The sequence below is a fragment of the Perca fluviatilis genome, chromosome 2 (assembly GCF_010015445.1).
Source record: "Perca fluviatilis chromosome 2, GENO_Pfluv_1.0, whole genome shotgun sequence".
In the NCBI taxonomy this organism is placed as follows: domain Eukaryota; kingdom Metazoa; phylum Chordata; class Actinopteri; order Perciformes; family Percidae; genus Perca; species Perca fluviatilis.
Window position 1 is genome coordinate 21,417,175 of NC_053113.1, and position 19,469 is coordinate 21,436,643.

Below are 19,469 nucleotides of genomic sequence, written 5' to 3' on the forward strand. Positions count from 1 at the left end.
TTTGAATGTGAATGTATGGTGTATAGTAGTGCCTTTGTCATGTTCTCATACCATTTACACTTTCATAGTTCACACACTAAAGATGAAAGATGAGTTGGCATCTTTTTTTGTGCCTTCAAAAATGAGACTGAAGGGCACTTATTTCTTCATTCAAATATCCTTCATCAGGTTTTATTTTCACAAGTAAAACTGTTTTATATAGAACTTGACATTAAGGTTTCAAGCAAAAGAACTTGTTGTTACATGACTGACAATGGATAGATGTAAGGCCTATCTTGCAAATTAAATATGGCTTCTTCTTTTTCACGTAAAATAGTGCAAAGTATTTTTCAAATCAATTCATTCCTGCTGTGCAAACACGCAATGTTTATAATGTAAAGCTTGTAGGATGGAGATAATCTGCTTCGTTGTACCAATCCTAAAGAGAAGCCACTTTAATGAAAATCTTAGAGTCCCAGGGCGTCTTTCTGCATGTGGCAACCCAACAGAGCATTTCCAGCTTTCACACACTCTGTCACACGTCGGGCTGAAAGAAAACACAAAAGAAGTGAGTGCAGCCGAGTAAATGTGAGTAAACAGCTGATTTTAACCAGCACACACTGTTAAAAACAACAGATAAACACTTATGATTCTGGTTATTACCATTCTGGGCACGGAGCCATGACACCGCCTTCATAGCCAGAAGCTCCCACTCTTCCTGAGCATCCATCTTGAAACCATGAAGCCAGATCAGAGCCAGAATGGTGGCCCATACTTCCTGGTTCACCTAATTCAACAAATCAAAAGGAAGAAACATAGAACAGGAATATAAGAAAAAAAAAACATCATAGAGAATTAAGACGATTGGGGGAGGGTTTTAAACAATCGTTCATCTTCACTATGTATGTATACTATCTTACTATATTCTCGTCACCTAAAATATTACTGAGCAGCCCTGATAATATTACCGCACTCTCGTCTTTGTCTCATACAGATCACAGCAGTAAAGATTTTAACTGGTGTTCAGTAAAGACACAATGTCAAAGGTTTATCATTATTATCATGATTACATATCCAACATGTTTAATGAAGCAATTTGGTTTCATATTTTCATATTTCTCTTGCAGAAGTTTTTAGTGAGCTCTTTGTTGATGCACATTTTAATATTCAATAAATGTTATATTATATAAGCAAATAGTAACCCACCAATGCAGGCTTGGGCTTTTCCACCTCCCTGCTGGTCTTTCCCAGTGCAGCAGCCAGAGCTGGATCCAGCACCCAGCAGCCAGACGCCTTCTGGAGGGAGACCAGCTGCAGCAAAGGGTCTCTGGGTGGCTGCTTGTGCTCAATGCTTATACTCTCACATTGAAACATGGGGAGACCTATAGTAAAGGGTGAAAGCTGAAACATATCTCTGAGAATGAATGGGGCAAACTGAGTTTAGTTATTGGTACCTAAAGAATTTTCAGCAGCAAATTTTCAGGTTACTTAAGCTGATCCAAGGGCCTCCCTATGAGTTTTCATCTGATCGACTTTCTACTAATAGAAGAGTTGGATGTACCTCACCTTCCACTTTCTTTGTGTTGGCATTCTAAACTCTGATTTATTAGTACTATGTGTCATGATTGTGGGTTTCTGTTGTAGTTTATTTCTATTGTGTTTATGTTCTGTATTCTTGTTTTACATCTCATGTTTTCTGTCCTCTGTGCTTTTCCTTGTGTGTTTATTTCATGCTTAGTTTCCGGTTTTATTTTGTAGTCTCCCTGTTTTTCCCATTGTCTGCCCCACCCTGATGACTTTCACCTGTTCCCCAGCCCTTGTGTCACCTGTCCCTTGTTTCAACCTTGTTACCTAGTGTATTTAGTGTCTGTGCTGTCTTTGTCGCTTGTCAGATCATTGTCGTCTTGTCGGTGGATGTATTCGTCTTGGGTTCCGTGTCTTGTTTCCTGGTCTGCTTGCCTTTTGTAGTAGTACGTTTGTTGCCTGCCAAACTCTGGACACGTTTTGTGGTTGTTTTTGTTAAATAAATTCTTAACTCTGCATTTGGGTTCAAGCCTCGCTATTTATGTGACACTATGGTTAACTGCTCCTCAGATCTCTACGGGGTAAATCGAGATGGCTAGTTAGTCTGTCAAATCAGATTTTTCTTTTGCACGACTAAATAACTTTTGAACGAGCACATGTTCCACCAAAACAAGTTCCTTCCCGTGGCTATTTTGCAGAGGTTATTGCATCCGGTGTTTAGCGACTGATTGGTTTAAAGCACGTGTCAAACATAAGGCCATAGTTTTTGTCAGTTGTTTTTCAAAGTTCTTTGAAACTATTTCCGATGTTTTTGTCACTTTTTCCAGCATTATGTTGCTTTCTTAGACAATTTTGTTGCTTTTTTTCTATGATGGCTAAGGAACATTTTTTGCCGACAAGTTTCGAAAAAGTGCCTCGTCATTAATAGGAGTGAATCTCGTCAGTATGCCAATAAGCACGCCGTATGCTTTTACAAAGACCTAATAATGCTGGTGATTGGCTGCCTAACGTTATACATCGTAGAGACATGCAGGAAAGACTCTACGTTACGCACAGAGGCGGGGCTACCGTAGTAGGAGCTGAAAAATATATTAAAAGATTTGTGCCATAATGTGTAATGTTATAATTTCTTTTTGTTAAAATGTGGAGTTTAAGTACATAACACTAGTATAGCTGGGCTGAAGTATGCAACATTGTTAGCTGTCCACTGAATATGATGTGTAAAACCCTCGCCCATTTTCACCAACAAGTGAGTGAATTGTTATGTATTGGTCCCGGGGTTGTGACCCTGGTCGTATCTGAATTGTCATGACCAGAGATCAACCTGTGTTGACTGACTTGGTTTGAATTGACAAAAGAAGGGTTGAACACAAGTCTGATAGATATGCAGATATATATGCCTATAGAGATCAGAACGGCCCCCAACCTTGCTATCTTCAAGTCGTTGGTAAAAACCTATTTATTCTCATTAGCATATTGATCTCCTTTTTAGGTTGGTTCTTCTTTTTTATACTTGAGTCTGTGTTTTAAGGTTGCTCTTAGCTTTGCTGTTTTTATTTTATGTTTTATGCATTGTTTTGCTGGTTTTATTTTCTTATATGCTTGCTCTGTAAAGCACTTTGGTCTGTCTAGCGGCTGTTTAAATGTGCTATATAAATAAATGAACTTGAACTTGATAACTCTGGTCATTGGTGTGGAGGAGGTATAAATGACCTTATGCATTTAGAGTGCAGTCTCTAAATTTCACTTCACATTCTGTCTGAATGCACATCTACAAAGTTGATATGCTCATAAACAATCTATTTTTATTGGAGAATGTATTGTTAGTATTCAGGTAAGATGTAGTTATGTGATAAATTACAGTGTTTAACAATGCCTTTGACTCATTACTTACTGTCACACATCATCCTCTGCTTTGCAACTGAGGCACATGCACTTCCTAAAAGAAACATGAATGGAGTATCTTTTAAGAACACCACTTTAAGTTTAGACTGAAGTAAAAAAATAACAGTAATTTGTATGTAACCCTAGAATTGCTAAAATTGTAAAGAAATGCATTATTCAGTGTTCATTCTGAGATAAATAAATGTAAATATATGTTGAAAAGTTGCAATGCCTTGTTACTTACTTGTCATTCTCATGTTGGATTGCATTGCACCAAAAACCATTGGGCCTTTCAAATAAACAGAAAGAAAACCCAGGGCCCCATTTCAGGAAGGAGGTTTAACAAACTCCGAGTCTAACCCTGACCTCTGAGTTGATTTACCCTGAGATGTGAAACTCTGAGTTTTCGGTTCCAGAACAGCTGATTTTAGTTGGTTCAAATCAACTCAGAGTAGGTTCAAGCACATGCACCACCACAAAAAAAGGCAGCATGAATGGAGCCATGATACTACGATTCACCATGGTAACAACCACAAACAAACGGGTCAGCGGAAATACTCATACGCACATACGTACATACAGCGAGTTAAAATAACATTAATAATAATAATATTCCAATATAGTGTATATCAGAAGTAGGCTATAGCCTAACATTACTGGTGAAATGATATTGAACCTATAATCTATTTCATTTAGGTGCAATACTGCAGGCAAAAAAGTACTACACCTACTAATCCCACTCAGCAGCACCATCATTAACAGAATTATAATTCATAATCTTTTATTTCAAAGGGTTTACCTCATTCACCTGCAATCATGTGGAACATATTTTTAATGACTCTTACTGGTTTGTGTCCAGGGAACACTACAAAAATGTTTAAAATACGTTTCAGAGCGAGTCACACTCTTCTGACGGCGCTTTGTGGCTTACTAATATGCTCCGCATCACCAATGTTGTAAAGAAAACTGACGTTTTCATAAAAAATGTATGTGACACAAATAATCTGCTGGGATGTAGAGCATGCCCAAGATGGGTGACGTTAGTGATATGAGGACGGATAAGGTTTGTAGCCTATAGGCTGCATCCTGGGAAGAAAAATGATACCGCTCGAATAGGAAGTTATCTGAAAATTAAAATGTCGGGGCTTCAATATCATCTCCCAACATAGAACACCCTGCGAAGTAAAGCAGCTTCTTCATCAACGAGATTGTCGACAAAAGGAAATGCCATGTTTTAAGAAAAAAAAGTTTTATAGTCTGCCTAACATTGTTAATAAACCAACACAGTTTTTTTTATTCATACCGATAACAAACTTTGCTAAAATGCGCCTGATCCAGACTGAATGAATGAATGAGGAAATGAAAGAGCGCTGTGTCAGAGGGAGGAGACTGAGAGAAACTCGAGGTTTCTTGAAGAAAGCCTGCTCCCGACCAGGTTAGGTTCACAGGCTCAGTTACCATAGTAACTGACTCTGAGGTTAAGTTACCTCTCTTTCTGAAACAGAAAACCCAGAGTTTCCCTCATCTCAGGGTTAACAAACTGAGAGTTTTCACTAAACCTGCTTTCTGAAATGGGGCCCATCTTAAAAATGTCATTCAAATCAGATTACCAGAAGCAACACGTATCTATATACCTTCAACACATGTTGAGGACCAAACAGGTCAAAACAAGAGATGAACAAATCACATAACAATACAGAAAATTGGCAAGAATAGAAAAAGTCAGTGGACGGTTCTGGAAACTTCAAACTAATTCACTTGATTTTGTTTTTCACAAGCAGAATCAAATTGTGCTCCCCAAATGCAAAGTTTGTTGAATGCAGCAGTGTAGACATTTTCTGAAAAAGCTGCGCAGTCAAGTGAATATTACCACGTGATCTTATGAGGACTGACGTGGGGTGACGTCTGGATGACAATTTGCTGGAATAATCCTTTGCAATGACAAAAAAAAGGAGAAGGCAAAACAAACGTGGATAAAACACGGGTTGTCTTTTCTTCAGAAAGAAAGGGATGTGAGGATTTAACCATTTCCGTCTCCTGTTTACAATTGCTTGGCAACAATATCAGCTCATTGGCTATTGTGAAAGTAATGACTTAATCATAATCATATAATCATAAGATTTGAACTACATATCAAACATGTTTAAAAATATCTGGGTGGCCCTTATGCGACCGCGAATAGGTCGGGAGGTTAAACATAAGATCTGTACACCGCTTAAATTACCAAATAATCTAGGCTGAGCATCTGTACCGGCCAAGGTCCCGGACCAGATTTCTTGGCAGATTGTCAAGAGGGGTGAATTGGGGCTAAATCGGCTCGATACTCCTGTAGTCTGAGCTCAGCTTAAATTTAGACTGAAGTTATTTTTAGAAAGCAACTACAATCCATGTCATTCGCTTAACAATATGGCCATCAGCAACTACATGGACGACAGAGAATTGTTCACATGTAAAGCTAGTAAACATGTTAATGCATTTTCAGTGTTAATACTGAGATAAATAGAAGTATTCAGATGTGTGTTGAAAGTAGCTTTGCCTTGTTTCTTACCTTGCATCATTGTGAGTGACCGCAGCGAACCGCAACCACCCGTCAGCCCTTTTGAATAAATAAAAAACAGACATAAAGCCCTGGTATCTTGAAAATGTCATTCAAATCACTGACTGATTACACAAGATTTCCAGAAGAAACACTTATCTATGTTCCTTCCATACATTTACTGTACTTACAGAGGCAAAACAGGTCAGAGGAAGAGGAACCAATCATAAGAATACAGCATAAAAAATAGATGCACACATGCGGTTCATAAGGCGTACATTTTTTGTTTGTTTTTTTGAGTTTATCAAATTTATGATCAATGGAATACTCAGTGGACTGTTTTGAAAACTTTTCAGACTGTTCTAAAATCCCCAGAATTTTTTCAGATTTCAATTTTTTTCAAACAAGGTAAAAAAGTAAAAGTGATTGTGTAGTTTTGAATTTCAGTTCATTATCATTTAATTCAGGACTATCAAAGTGGTGAGGGACATATTAGTTTCAGCTTTGGCAAAAAACACTCACAGGGTGTTGGAACATTTCTGACCACCAGAGGTCCTTGAATCGCCTCGCCATCTCCTTTGTTGACAGCAATGAAGGCAGTGAAGGCACTGCTCACTCCTGATTGGACACTGAGCTCCACCAGCTTCTTCTTCACTTCTTCATCCCGCTCTCCTCTGCGCAATTCGCTCTCCTCCATCTCCAGAGAGCGAATCAGACTCCGAGCACCCAACCTGTGGACTGTTATTCTTCAGAGAGGAGAGGGGAGTAAATCTTTAACATATGTACAGTATGAGTCCAACCTATAAGTCTATAAACTGACTTTATAGGTCTAAAAAATAGGGCTGATAGCTTATTGGCAATCAGCATAATTTAAATTTGCATGTCTTATGCAACAGAAAATGCACCTGAGTGACCTCTCGATGTAAACTAAGTGTCGGGCCAACATTAATGTAATTATTTTATCTATGTCTAACCCATTTTTCTACACTTCATCACAGCAATATGAGATGATAAAAGTCATAAAAATGAATTAATGGCAAACATACAGCATTATTGTTCAAAACAAGTTTATTCAATTTAGTTTTAATTATTGTGACTGCCCTCCCTTTTTATTTAAGACAAACTGCTATAATGTAAAAACAATGACCAATTATACTAAACTTTACCCAGTGTTACCCAGTGTTTAACCTGTTTTACCCAGTGTCCTCTGCAGGTTTGAGACTGAAGTGCAGCTGGTTCTGAGTGGGATGACCTGCCAGGCTGTACTTCACCGTCACACAGCCCTCCGCTGCTGAACTCTGAGAAAACATTACAGTGTTGGAAAGTGTGTTTAGTATACAAAAGTTTTTTTTTTTTTATATTTCAAACTTTGTCTTCTTATTCAAATGTCTTCATATCATATTCCAATTAAATATTATTCTGCTTGAACATTTTCAGTTTGTTCATTTTTGTTTATGCTCCTGTTTTAAAAGATGGCTCTCTTTTGAAAACTGCAAGCAAGAGTGACAATGAAATTAAATTTAGGAATCCAACCCACAGACACATTTACACTACGAAGCAATATTACAGTATATGGTACTAAGGAATAATAGACAGCACTATAGCGTGCAAGATTGCAGCACACTAACGGAAGTATAGTAAACGCACCCTTTTGGTGTGTTCATTCAGAGATTAAAAACCAATAGAGTTGACAATGCTGTTAAAATTATTTTGCTCCTAAAAGCCTGCTTCCTATGTTATATACCCTAGTGTTAGGGCAGTTAATGTTGTGCATAATTAAGGGATGTTTATAATTAACTGTTAAAGCTATAGTGCATAGTTTTTGTCTCCCCCATGAGGAATTCAAAGTAATGACAACAACACTGTCGGCGCGTCCACATGATACTTTTATATATTTACCTTTTTTTTTTTAAAAGTGTGTTGCATGGTAAAAGAAAAATAGGCTATACAATCTATAATTCAACTGCTAGGCAACTTGCTAGTTCCAACTTTGCATTAGCAAATTGCGTTTTAAGCTCTTATTGTTGGCTAAGTTCATGGCTCTCTGCTGGACCAGTGCTCACAGCGGAGACCTACGTGACACATGCCACTGTACCAATAATGAGGACTAGCGAGGTAAATCGGCTGCCCTACACAGAGTATTCCGGGCAGACACACAGCTGAGAACATGATGGAGAGGTTTGGACATACGTTCCACAGACAGCTGCAGAATTGTGACGCTCGGGCAAACGTGGTTCACAGAAAGTGGCAGCATGTGTCCATGACAATGCACGCAACATTGTTGCTGCGTGACCGGTACAAGTCCGCAGCTGTCCACAGAGCGTGAAAAGAATGTTAAAACCTACCAGATGGCTGAACTGGGAACTGTATTTTGTTCATATCCAACTAGAAAAGTACCATTAGGCACACTACCCTAGAAACGTACTTGGTTCTCCTCATTTGTAGAATCGGATAAGTATGTGGTAGGTGCTGCTCTTACCTTTCCAGTGAGCTGGGCATAAACCAGTGACCTTTGACCCTGGAAAAGTGCTGTGATTGGTGGAGAGAGACAAGTAACAGACACTCCCTTTGGCAAATCCCACTTGACTGAGATGTCCACCACAGCTGGGTGCAGAGCAAAACGCAGCGACTGCATCACCTGAAAACAGTTTACAAAAACTTGGGAGTTTTTACTTAATCATCCATCTGGAAAAGCAAATTCAATTCAATTTAATTGTTGCATTGTTTAATTTGACAGCTTTATTGTGTCACTCTTACTTTGGGTTGCATCCTGTCAGTCCCTGTGATGAACTGAGCGTGACCTCCTCCTTCCTTGGCCAACCCGTTGATAAGAGCAGAGCTGGCCCCTTCCCCAATCCCAAAAGAGAAACACCTACAATACAGTAGTTTTCTTTAAATACATAAATCATTAGAACACAGGACATATTCTGGTAGTTTTGTGGGTGTTTGTTATGTTTTTGGTTTTACCTGTGGGATCCTGAATTCTTCTTCACCAGATTTATCACTTCTTTGGTATTCCCCACCTCTCCATCAGTAAAGACAAATAGCTAGGGAGGAGAGTTTCCATATCATTCTAAGTTACATCATCAGTAAAATCAGAAAGGAATAAACCAACGATAGTAAAATCTGAAAAATAATACATAAAAGCAAGAACGGAAAATGTCACAACACTACTATGTATTAAAAGCCATTCTAAATAAATAAGTTTTGAGGTTAGATATAAAACGAGCTACATTTGTTATAGTGCAGCTGTCAGGAGGTAACTTGTTCCAAAGTCTCTCTGCCACAACTGCAAAAGCGTCATCACCCCACAGTTTTTACCTGTTGTTTTCGCCAAGAGTTAAAAAAAACATTAATATCATCTTAAAATCAATTTTAAAATGAACTGGGAGCCAATAGAGAGGGTAAAGAACAGGAGTAATGTGTGCATGCCTGAAGGTATTTGTTAAAAATCGAGCAGCAGCATTTTGCAGAAATTGAAGGTGGGAAATAAAAGTTAGGGCCAAGAATGGATCCCTGTGGTACCCCACAGAAGAGAGGAGCAGGTGATGAGAAGAGGTCACCTATCATTACAAATAAGTGTGTGTGTGTGTGTGTGTGTGTGTGTGTGTGTGTGTGTGTGTGTGTGTGTGTGTGTGTGTGTGTGTGTGTGTGTGTGTGTGTGTGTGTATTACTTGTCTAGGTTGACTGGGAATGCAGGGCTGGCTGTAAATGTGTTTGAGGGGCTCAAGGATCTCTGTTCCTCCCAGATCAGCGCCCATCTCCTCAATTTTCTTCAGAGCTTCTTCCATGGTCTTCTGGCTGTACTCCACACTCTCACTGCCACCACACACATACATATACAAGCATTAACACCAAAAACAGGAACAAATTTGTTGGATTGAGTGTCATGAGCCAGTGACTTACGAGAAGATGTGTTCATGGCAGGACCCAAAACTGTAGATGTTGAAATAGCAGCCTATGGGTAAGCTCTTCAACAGGAGCAGCAGAGTTTCCTAAGGGCAGAGAGAAAACATAGTGAAGGCCACTGTGTCAGAGGGACACTGTGAATGATTTAATGTCAGAACTAACACATAATGAATACCCTGGCACTCTTTATACGGGACCCATCCATACTGCCAGATCGATCCAGTAATAACACAAACTCTCCACATGAGGCGACTGAAGACATCACAGCCTGGGGGAACTCAGGGTACAGGCTCAGCATCACCACTGGATCACCCATCAGAGAGCCTGAAACACAGAGGACAGACAGAAAAATGACCACAAATCTGGCATTGTATTATTTATTCCAACATATGTAACGTATCAGTTGGAAGATGCAGATAATAAACAGTCTCACCAGGCTTAGCAGAGGCCTGTCCTACCTCCACCACAGCAGTGGGCTGGTGGGCATCTTTGTAATAAATCAGCAGTTCAACATCTCTGTCAAACTTGTGTCCTGCAGCCAACTTGACCTGCAGTTCACAAAACACACTCATAATAATCATAAATATTAATAAAGTAATTTACATAATGTTCTCATTATTGAGGAAGAATCACACAGCAGAGACATCAGCCCTCTACCTACCGTAGCCTGGGTTTGCTCTGTGTTGAGGTACTGGAGAGCGTCCAGGGCACAGTTGGACTCTACTTTAGAGACTGGACGAGGAGAGGACACTCGAGCAGAGAAAGACAGACTGTAGGGCACCAGAGAGGCTGGAACAGAGGTCACCTGGATACAAACATCTTCACTTCCTGTGAACAAGATCAGATAGGTTTGAAATGATGTAATTGAAGAGGCAGTAAGCAATCAAATCCTTTTGTCCGGTTGTAACTGTGAATGACCCAGGGAGACTAGAGAAGGGAAAAGTGCAATTACAATCATATGGTAAGGGCTATCAAATACAATACTTTTAGTGATTTTGAACAAGGAACAGAAATGCAGAAAACTGTGCCCAATAAACCTTTTTTCTTTTTAGATAACCAATTATAATTATACTATTTTTTTATATATTGTTTATTTTTCAGTTCTGTCTTTCTTTTCATTGTTAGTTGATTGAAATTGTAATGCTGTACGGCTGTTTCTATTTACTGATAACATAAAACAAAAGAAGTGCATGAACACTTATTATATATTATATGGTTTTATGGTCACATCTCAGTACTTTTTTTTGTGAAGCTGCACAACCATTTACAATACAGACTACAGGACAGGTTTGAGACATTGTGTTGTCCCAGTGTAATGAACAAAGCATTTTTATTTTCACCAGTTTACTGTTGGGCATGTGACTGTTGGGCAGGTGTGGTGTGCACTAAGCTGAAGTTTAAATTCCTGATGAAGGTGATGGCTGGGTTTCCTACCCTGAGGTTGGTAGCGAGGGTTGAGCACAGCAGGCAGACAAAACCTCAGCCCTTCATCAGCCTGCACAGCCAGCTCAGTGACGTACTCCAGCCTGATGGAGGCGCTCTCTCCTGGACGCAGACTGCCCACACTCAGAGAGAATATATCTGGACTCTGATCACTCTCCTCCAACAGGAAGGCCTGCTGACCGGAGCTCAAAGCGTCATCATACTCCTCACGAGCCTGGAGAACAGATGACACATGTGGGTAACATTTACTGTGTTTGCTCTGTTTTTAGGCTCCATTGTAGTGACTGTGGCCAAAGAATTTCTAATATAGGAAGAAGTTCCACTCCCTCGTTACTTCCGGCTTCTGAACTGGTTGCAGTACCACCAGAGTTCCATATAGGGGGCGCTCACAGGCCAGTGCAGAATGAATGGGACTCTATGGAGCTATACCCCTCAAAATCCACTTTTCTCAGGATATGATTTTTTGTCTAGTAATTTGAATGTTGCATTCGAAAGGGGAGGCAAGAAAATACACACTACTGGGTGTTCGATTTTTTTTAAAGTCGTTTTTTTGTTCTAAAAAGCCTTTTAAAATGTCAATGAAGTCATACACATATACGGCCAGAGATACTGCTTCACGGCAAGCTCTGAGTCATTTCCTTTGTTCTCTCGCGGCATCGACAACACAGCTAACAGGTAAGGCTCTCCCTGTCAACACACATGCTAGAAAGAGGTTTGCTAATGTTTTAAAGACCACGCCGAAATATTCACTCTGACATTCTGGCTCTGCTTCAGATGCCGTCAAGCGGGATCTCCAATCGTAATCAGTCACTTCACTTCACTGACCAATCAGCATTCATTAGCAGAATGCTAGCGTGTTATGGGCTACAACGACTCACCCTGTAAGAAATCAAAAGGACATAAGTACTCATTCATTCAACTTTCGACCTATAACCCATGTTGAACTTGCAAAAACTACAATCAAATCTGAGGTTTCTCAACGACAATCAGGCGAAAGAGACAAATTTAGCCGTCTAGCTCCATAGAGTCCCATTCATTTTGCACTGGACCGCAATCACCCTCAGTGGAACTCTGATGGAACTGCAACCAAATTCGGTACGGGGCTGGATAGGCAGTGGAATGGCTTTCCGTAGACCGGCTTTGATATAATCAATTTAACAGGAGAAGGACAAGTCATCAGTTGATCACTTATCAGCAATGGCAGATCTGGCTCTTTTAGAAGACCTCTATGAGCCGGTACAACAGTGCACACGTACGCGCACGTGCCACGGTGGAGCGCTCCATCGGATTGTTTAAGGACAGATGGCTTGCATCAGCGGGGGGGACCCTATACACGGCAGAAAAAGTCTGCAACATTGTTTTAGCCTGTGGGGTTCTGCACAACATCTCGCAGGAAAACAAGCTGCCATAAATGTAGTGATGGAGCCAGATGACCCGATGCCCAGAGAGCAGTGTCCAGCACAGCCCCAACTGGGGGCTATACGAAGTAGACAGGATATTATTATTCCTCGCTTTTAAAAGGAAACATGACGATGCACAACATTTTTATTTATTCTTCAGGTTTTCATTTCTCTGTCGTGAATGATTTATTTCTGCTATTGACCGAGTTATTTCGGCTTGTTTTTCCAGCCCCTCTGCTGTCAGGAGACAGGGTCGGGGTGGTGGTCCAGCACAGGGGGTGGAGGACACGCACTCTCCCTCAGCTGTTGCCTCATTCTGACTCATGAAATAAACACGAGTAAAATAAAAGACACTACATAAACTCCACTACTGTGTTTATTTAAATATAGGTAGGGTGATATCAGGTAAATTGGGCCACTTTTTGGTAAATCGTTTGGGACAATAATACAATACCATATATGCCTTTTCCTTGTGTTTTTATGATTACTAATGACTGTTTTTGATAATTTTTTGATGAAATTATGTAATAAAATATAATTATTTAGGCCCTACAGTTCTTGAAACATCAGCTGTGCCAACCTTTTTTGCATGCAGTTTCAGGTAAAATGGGCCAGCTGTTCAGGTAAAATGGGCCAGTCAAACTACAAAGGGAAATAGTAATTTATCATCAATATTAATTTTAAAACACAGTTGCTTATACAGCCACATAACATTTAAATTGCATTAAACAAACATTCATATGTGCCATTAAAAAAAACATAAATTTTGGGTGCAAACCCACATATTCAAATGTGCAATTAAAAAAGTCCATTATGGAACAGCATAGATCAGTGAACTGATGTCAGTGTTGTGTGTGTGTGTGTGTGTGTGTGTGTGTGAACGGGTGGTGTGGGTGTTTTGGTGGGGGGTGTGTGGGTGGTGTGTGTTTTTGTGTGGGGGGGGTGTGTGTGTGTGTGTGAAGAACACATTTAGAACGAAATGTGCAAATTCAGTTCAAAATTGATAACTGATATGTTTGTTTGTGATGAAAACAACAATATCTACTACCATTATTACTGTTGGGGTGTATGTGTGTTATTTTTTTTTTTTTTTTGTATCGTACGCATACATACACTCACCTCACCCACCACTCACTCACCAAACACGCATGTGTGTTTGTGGAGTGACACAGATGATGGCCCATTTTAGCTGAAACCATGTTGCCCATTTTACCTCAGTGGGTTAAGGTAAATTGGGCCGCCAAGAAAAACATTGTTTTTAAAAATATGTTCATATACCAAACTAACAACATTGTTTCTGATTGATGCCATCAAGACATATTAAGCATAGTTTTTTTGATGTGCATGTTTTTTTTATATAGATTTATCATCCTTATAATAGTTTAGTTAGATTTGGTATGCCAGGCTACTTACCATGCAACTTTCTGGTGCAGTCTTGATTTGAATTATTGCCCCGCCCACCATAGCAACCATAAACCAATCAAATCACCTGTTACTTGTCAAGTACAGTTAAGACAACAGTTTGAAATCCTTTGCAGTCATTGGCTCTAAATTCCAGAGGGGCTGGGACCCCCAAACCTTAAATGGCCCATTTTACCTGATGGCCCATTTTACCTGATATCACCCTACACCATGTAGGCCTATGAGATTGCAATAGAAGCATGTATATTACTATTAGGACTATAGAAAATGTGTCAAGGATGTATAAATTAAATAGGCTAAACTTCAGCTGGAGTCCGATTTAGGCTACTACGATAACACTGTTGACCGCATCAGTGATCTCTTTTCATCAGGCATTCTTTCTACAGCCTTTAATACCAGTTTTCAGGCTGCCAAATAGTACACACGTTAGTGCAAATGAACCTGAGATATCAGGGTTTCAATCTCCACCTCTGAAAAGTGCCGCTTCTCAGCCGGATTACGTCTCACCATGTCGTAAATTGTAGGGGCGAGGCCTCAAAAGCGAGAATATATTGGGGCGTGATATTTAAATGACGATCGTTTCCAGCTGCTGCATTTATCAATGTACGACCATTCTTACGCTCTGATTGGTGTGATACAAACGTTTCATGAATCACACGTGAAGCCTGTCGTAAGACAATTTCTGCGCTCATATCTGCGCTGGTTTCTACGTTAGGTTGATAAATGAGGGCCTAAGTCTACTATCCAGCTCACCTTCTGTTTCTCCTTCACCTCAGCTACAATCTCTGTCTGTCCAATCTTAGCACTGAAGTGACAGACAGCAGCATCTCCAGGCAGAGGGAAGACAAAAACAGCCTCCAGTGGTTTGTCCTCCTTGTTCTCATAGTTCAGAGTGGAGACCACTGTAGCCACATGGGCCCTCACCTCCAGCTCCACCTCCACGCTCTTCAGAGGAACTGATCAAGAAACAGGATAAAATGCGCAAATGATTAATGATGCCAATCAACGATGATACTTCATTATTCTTATTTAAGTCGTTCCCTTCACTCCTTATCCATGCAATTTTATGTTTAATTTTGATAAGAAAAGCTCCTTTGCTGCCTCACTGTGGCCCAAACACAGCCTGGCTCCGCCCTCCTACATACTTCCGCTCAATTTTCATTTTCCTTCAGTACACCATCGGGGTTTGCAGTATATTCTTGGGTTTTCTCCAGCCAAATCTTTGGCAGTCCAATCAGAAAACAGAGGGAGTGGCTGAGAACGATGACGTTGAGGTCGTGCGGTAGTTTGAGTTGTAGTTCCGTAACGCAATGCTGCTGAATATCCAGAAGTTAAAGCCCGAGCAAGAACAATCTTTGCTGAGTTTTATTGGTGGCCATGATGTTGTGGCCATCCTCCCCACGGGGTTCAGGAAAAGTTTGATTTTCCAGCTCGCTCCGTTAGTGCTGAAGGAGTTAGCTACGGCAAACGCTAGCGATGCTAAGCCGATGTCACGACCAAACGTTAGCGATTGGTTATAACAGATCCAGAGTGGCTCTGGGCAGATCCAATAGTTTTAAACTTCAACAGAGTACTCGCCTTCAAGGAAGTTAACACACACTTACATGGAAAACTATCTGCACACATGGAGACACACCAGCAAATTCAGAACCACCTTATTCATTCACTCCCGTGACAGTAAAGAAGGAAAGTCAAATTACTATATGTAACCTTTTAATGTTTCTGAAGCTCCGTCATTTTTCATACAATGGTCTTAAATGACCTGTAACAGCCAACGAGACTAACAGTGAAAAGAACGCCATTTATATAGTTTTTATTAATGCCTCTGCCTGGGTTTGATTTTTACCGCGCAGTCACAGAATGATTTGCGGCAGGAAGATGGTGCTACAGTAACGCATTCTGATGGCTCACAGATTTCTTTGTTACACCGAAAAAGCCTGTGTTAGTATCCAGCCTTTTGAGCCAGGTAAAAGGAAGCAGGAGATTTCTTTATATAGGCCTATTGTATTTTAATGTTATTTTAGGAGTTATCTGTTGTGTTTATGGTTGATACTGGGGCAGGACCATCACAAAGAAGGAAATTAAACGAAGAACAACTAAAAGGGAAAGGGAAAGTGAAAGACAACGGCGATAACGTGAATCAACTTCGGTCGGGCTATCAACAGATGGAGACAATTACGGGATTGTAAATTATTTTAAACCCACCCTGAATTGGCCCTCAGGTAGCCTATGTAATATGTCTATTTCATTCATAAAATAACTTTACAATGCACGAGAAAGTTACATATAGCCACTTTAAACACAAGCAAGTAAACCATGTTGATTTCACAGGGTGCTAAACACTTAACATCTGTTATTTAGGTATGAATGGAGACAAAATAGTAAGGTTTTAATGTTTGCTAACAACTCTTTACCTGGTTCCTTCTGTGCAGTTAGCAGACCACAGCACTTCATCTTTGAACCTATGTAACAGAAAGGGAGATTTCCATTTTCTAAAACTATTCATTTTGCATCTATTTCATGTTTTAGAGATAGCAAAAAAAAGACAACAGTTACTACAGACAGTGAATATGATCACATACAGAACTGAATAATTTATAATGGTCTTTTTCAAAAATACCAACTCCCAAAAAGTTGTAAATATTCTATAAAACATTTGCTTAACAAATCACCCAAATGTTACATAATAATAACAATAAATAATCAAATAAGGATTACGGAAATGCCTCTGCAGAAAAAACTGAAAGAAAAAGAGTTGTTTGATCCCAACAGGCTACCAGTATCGGAAATGCCTCCGAGTGTATGCACTGATCCAAAACCATGTGATTTAGCCCAGAAAAAAAATCTACTTTAAAGTAGTTTGTTTATGTTCTTATTCCATTATGACTGACTGTCAAACTAGATAATGAAATAAAGTTTCATTCTCCGTATGTATTTGTTTTACAAAAGGGTTTAACCTGAGCCAGGCCATACAACAATGATAGCAATCATATCACATTCATACAGGACTAGTAGTATACACAGCTGTTAAAAAATACCAAATTATGTATTTATTTCTTTTCTAACTCACTGGTATTGGATCGGTAATCGGTACCCAGAAGAAAAAATGGTATTGGGACATCTCTAGAAAGAAATTCAGAGGGAAAAGGTGGAGGACATTTAGTATATTCTCATCCTAGATTTAAAATTGTGAATTCAGGTAATGTGATACACTTTGGTAAGTATAAACTCCAGTAGACAAAAAACTGGTTGTTTCTATAAATCATTTTAGGCCTTGCCTGAATGTTTATTTATTATTTGTTTTACTTTTATTTTATTAGACTTGTCATTGAGAAATAGAATGTCAGATGCTGCTGCGCTGAACTTGAACTGCTCGAACCATGGATGTATAACAATCATGGATAGGCTCACACTTGGCTCGCACAGCAGGCTACAGACTTCCTGTAAAGACAGCCCCCGCCCATTTTGATGATGTCAGACCAATCCAAATCACATACATATATATATATATATATATGACTCCAAGTTTCATAAGAATACACACTTGATGTTTATATGCTATTGATGTTTACCTGATTCTTTGTATACTGCATTTTGTATATATATATATATATATATATATATATATATATATACAGTACAGGCCAAAAGTTTGGACACACCTTCTCATTCAAATGCATTTCCTTTTTATTTTCATGACTATTTACATTGTAGATTCTCACTGAAGGCATCAAAACTATGAATGAACACATGTGGAATTATGTACTTAACAAAAAAGTGTGAAATAACTGAAAACATGTCTTATATTTTAGATTCTTCAAAGTAGCCACCCTTTCTACAATGTAAATAGTCATGAAAATAAAGAAACACATTGAATGAGGTGTGTCCAAACTTTCCTGGCCTATATATATAGATATGATAGATAGATAGATAGATAGATAGATAGATAGATAGATAGATAGATAGATAGATCTATAGGCTTAAATATATATAGATCTATATATATAGATATATAATCCAAGTCAGATAAAAAAAATGGCTTTGTGTGCACCACAGATCATAACGGTTTGGTTTTTGTCATTTGAGGACAATGTCGTCAATGGTTAACTGGATTTCACCATTTAAAGTTCCAAATGAACTTTTAACTATTAAAAAAAATAGTTGTACCAAATATGTACTGGGGAGTTCAAAACGCTCAGGAGAGCAGTCTCTAACTGCCACGCCCCGACTTGACAGGCCAGGGACGCACGCGCTCACACACGCGCACATTGACTACAATGTCCATTTCCAGCAATCCTGCACTGTGAACATAAATGTTCCGCTTGTTCAGTATCTGAACCAAACTATAAAGATCTGAACCGATCTTATCGTCTAAAACTTCCGGGGTTTTCTTTTACCCATTCCAGATATGACTCTAAGAAAAAAAAAAAACTTTCTGACTGCGTCATATTTGATACTTTAATAAATACCTACCTTTGAAGAGAATGATTCTGTCCAGTTAGTTTCCACCTGCAGATATATAGCGTCAACTTTAACGTTAAACGTTACAAAACTGGAATGGTCTAGACAACCACTGCGCACAGCTGCAGTATGCCGGTTTTGTTTTCATAGGATAGCGAAAGCATGCGGAAGGTTTAACCCGCTCTACTCTCCCTCTGATTGGCTAGTACTTGTTGCCTTTGTTGGTTGGGTTGGTTAGATTCTCAGGAGGTTAGGCTAAGCCAATCAGAGGCAGAGCAAGGCGGGGAATGCCTTCGCCATCCTTCAAAACAAACAGTAGACACACAGCTGTAACAGCCTGCGTAGTGCGCTTTGGAGCAGGGTCTAGCAAAGCGAGACCACGCCTGTGAGGTGCGCTTGATTCATGACATGCATCGGGTGGATGGAGCACTGTTTCTGCAACTAGTTTGGGGTTTCACTGGTCAACTACACGTTCCTGCTTTATCTCGTATACTTAAATTATATCATATAACAGATTAAAATTAACACAACTAGTTTTTAAAAAGTGTCTAATACTAGCCTAACGTATTCTTTGATTTTCAGTGGTAACTTCTGTCCTTGGCCATGTTTCCTCACCATCAAGAATTTAAATCTAAATCACACATGAAAGCAGACTTCTCAGCCTAACAGTAGCTGATGTTGTTGTCAAATTAGCAAGCCATTGATCTGTGTCAAGTTGTTGTCAAAGAAAGCTGTTTGAAGATGTTACTAAATTCAAGTCACATTGTTGAGATGTTTAATGTCAATAGTTCCAAGAAAAAAAAAGATACTGCAATGATAGAAAGTGGTATGATGTTGGCCCATTTGTGGTTTTTCATTTGTTTTAAAATGGCAAAGATTTACTTAGCATACCATATTTGTCATTTAATGAA

At 39.4% G+C, this 19,469-nt stretch overlaps 1 protein-coding gene across 3 annotated transcripts; it reads right to left on the minus strand.

Annotated features, from left to right (window-relative positions):
- Window positions 1-141: 141 nt before the first annotated feature.
- On the minus strand, window positions 142-18,719 carry LOC120573852 (von Willebrand factor A domain-containing protein 5A-like). 3 transcript variants are annotated; one of them, XM_039823724.1, is made up of 20 exons: window positions 18,571-18,719; window positions 16,512-16,559; window positions 14,851-15,053; window positions 11,267-11,489; window positions 10,494-10,660; window positions 10,266-10,380; window positions 10,008-10,156; window positions 9,830-9,918; window positions 9,598-9,742; window positions 8,891-8,970; window positions 8,681-8,795; window positions 8,403-8,561; window positions 7,121-7,221; window positions 6,446-6,669; window positions 5,936-5,983; window positions 3,632-3,676; window positions 3,398-3,442; window positions 1,186-1,361; window positions 643-766; window positions 142-526 (listed from the first exon to the last, which is right to left on the minus strand). In XM_039823724.1, the coding sequence occupies exons 2-20, from the start codon at window positions 16,549-16,551 to the stop codon at window positions 447-449; spliced, it is 2,328 nt and encodes a 775-aa protein (XP_039679658.1). In that variant the 5' UTR covers window positions 16,552-16,559; window positions 18,571-18,719; the 3' UTR covers window positions 142-446. The 3 variants fall into 3 exon arrangements, with proteins under 3 accessions (XP_039679658.1, XP_039679666.1, XP_039679676.1); XM_039823732.1 differs by lacking the exon at window positions 18,571-18,719 and adding an exon at window positions 17,168-17,193; XM_039823742.1 differs by lacking the exons at window positions 142-526; window positions 643-766; window positions 1,186-1,361; window positions 3,398-3,442; window positions 3,632-3,676 and having other exon boundaries at window positions 4,914-5,983.
- Between the last annotated feature and the right edge of the window lie 750 nt (window positions 18,720-19,469).

Excerpts from the sequence above, each read along its gene's own strand:
- LOC120573852 (XM_039823724.1), bottom strand. The coding sequence starts at position 16,551 with ATGAAGTGCTGTGGTCTGCTAACTGCACAGAAGGAACCAG. Across the intron at positions 15,054-16,511 it reads AACTGCACAGAAGGAACCAG|TTCCTCTGAAGAGCGTGGAG; the intron begins GTAAAGAGTTGT and ends TTTCTTGATCAG. Across the intron at positions 10,661-11,266 it reads CCCTCGCTACCAACCTCAGG|GAAGTGAAGATGTTTGTATC; the intron begins GTAGGAAACCCA and ends TCTTGTTCACAG.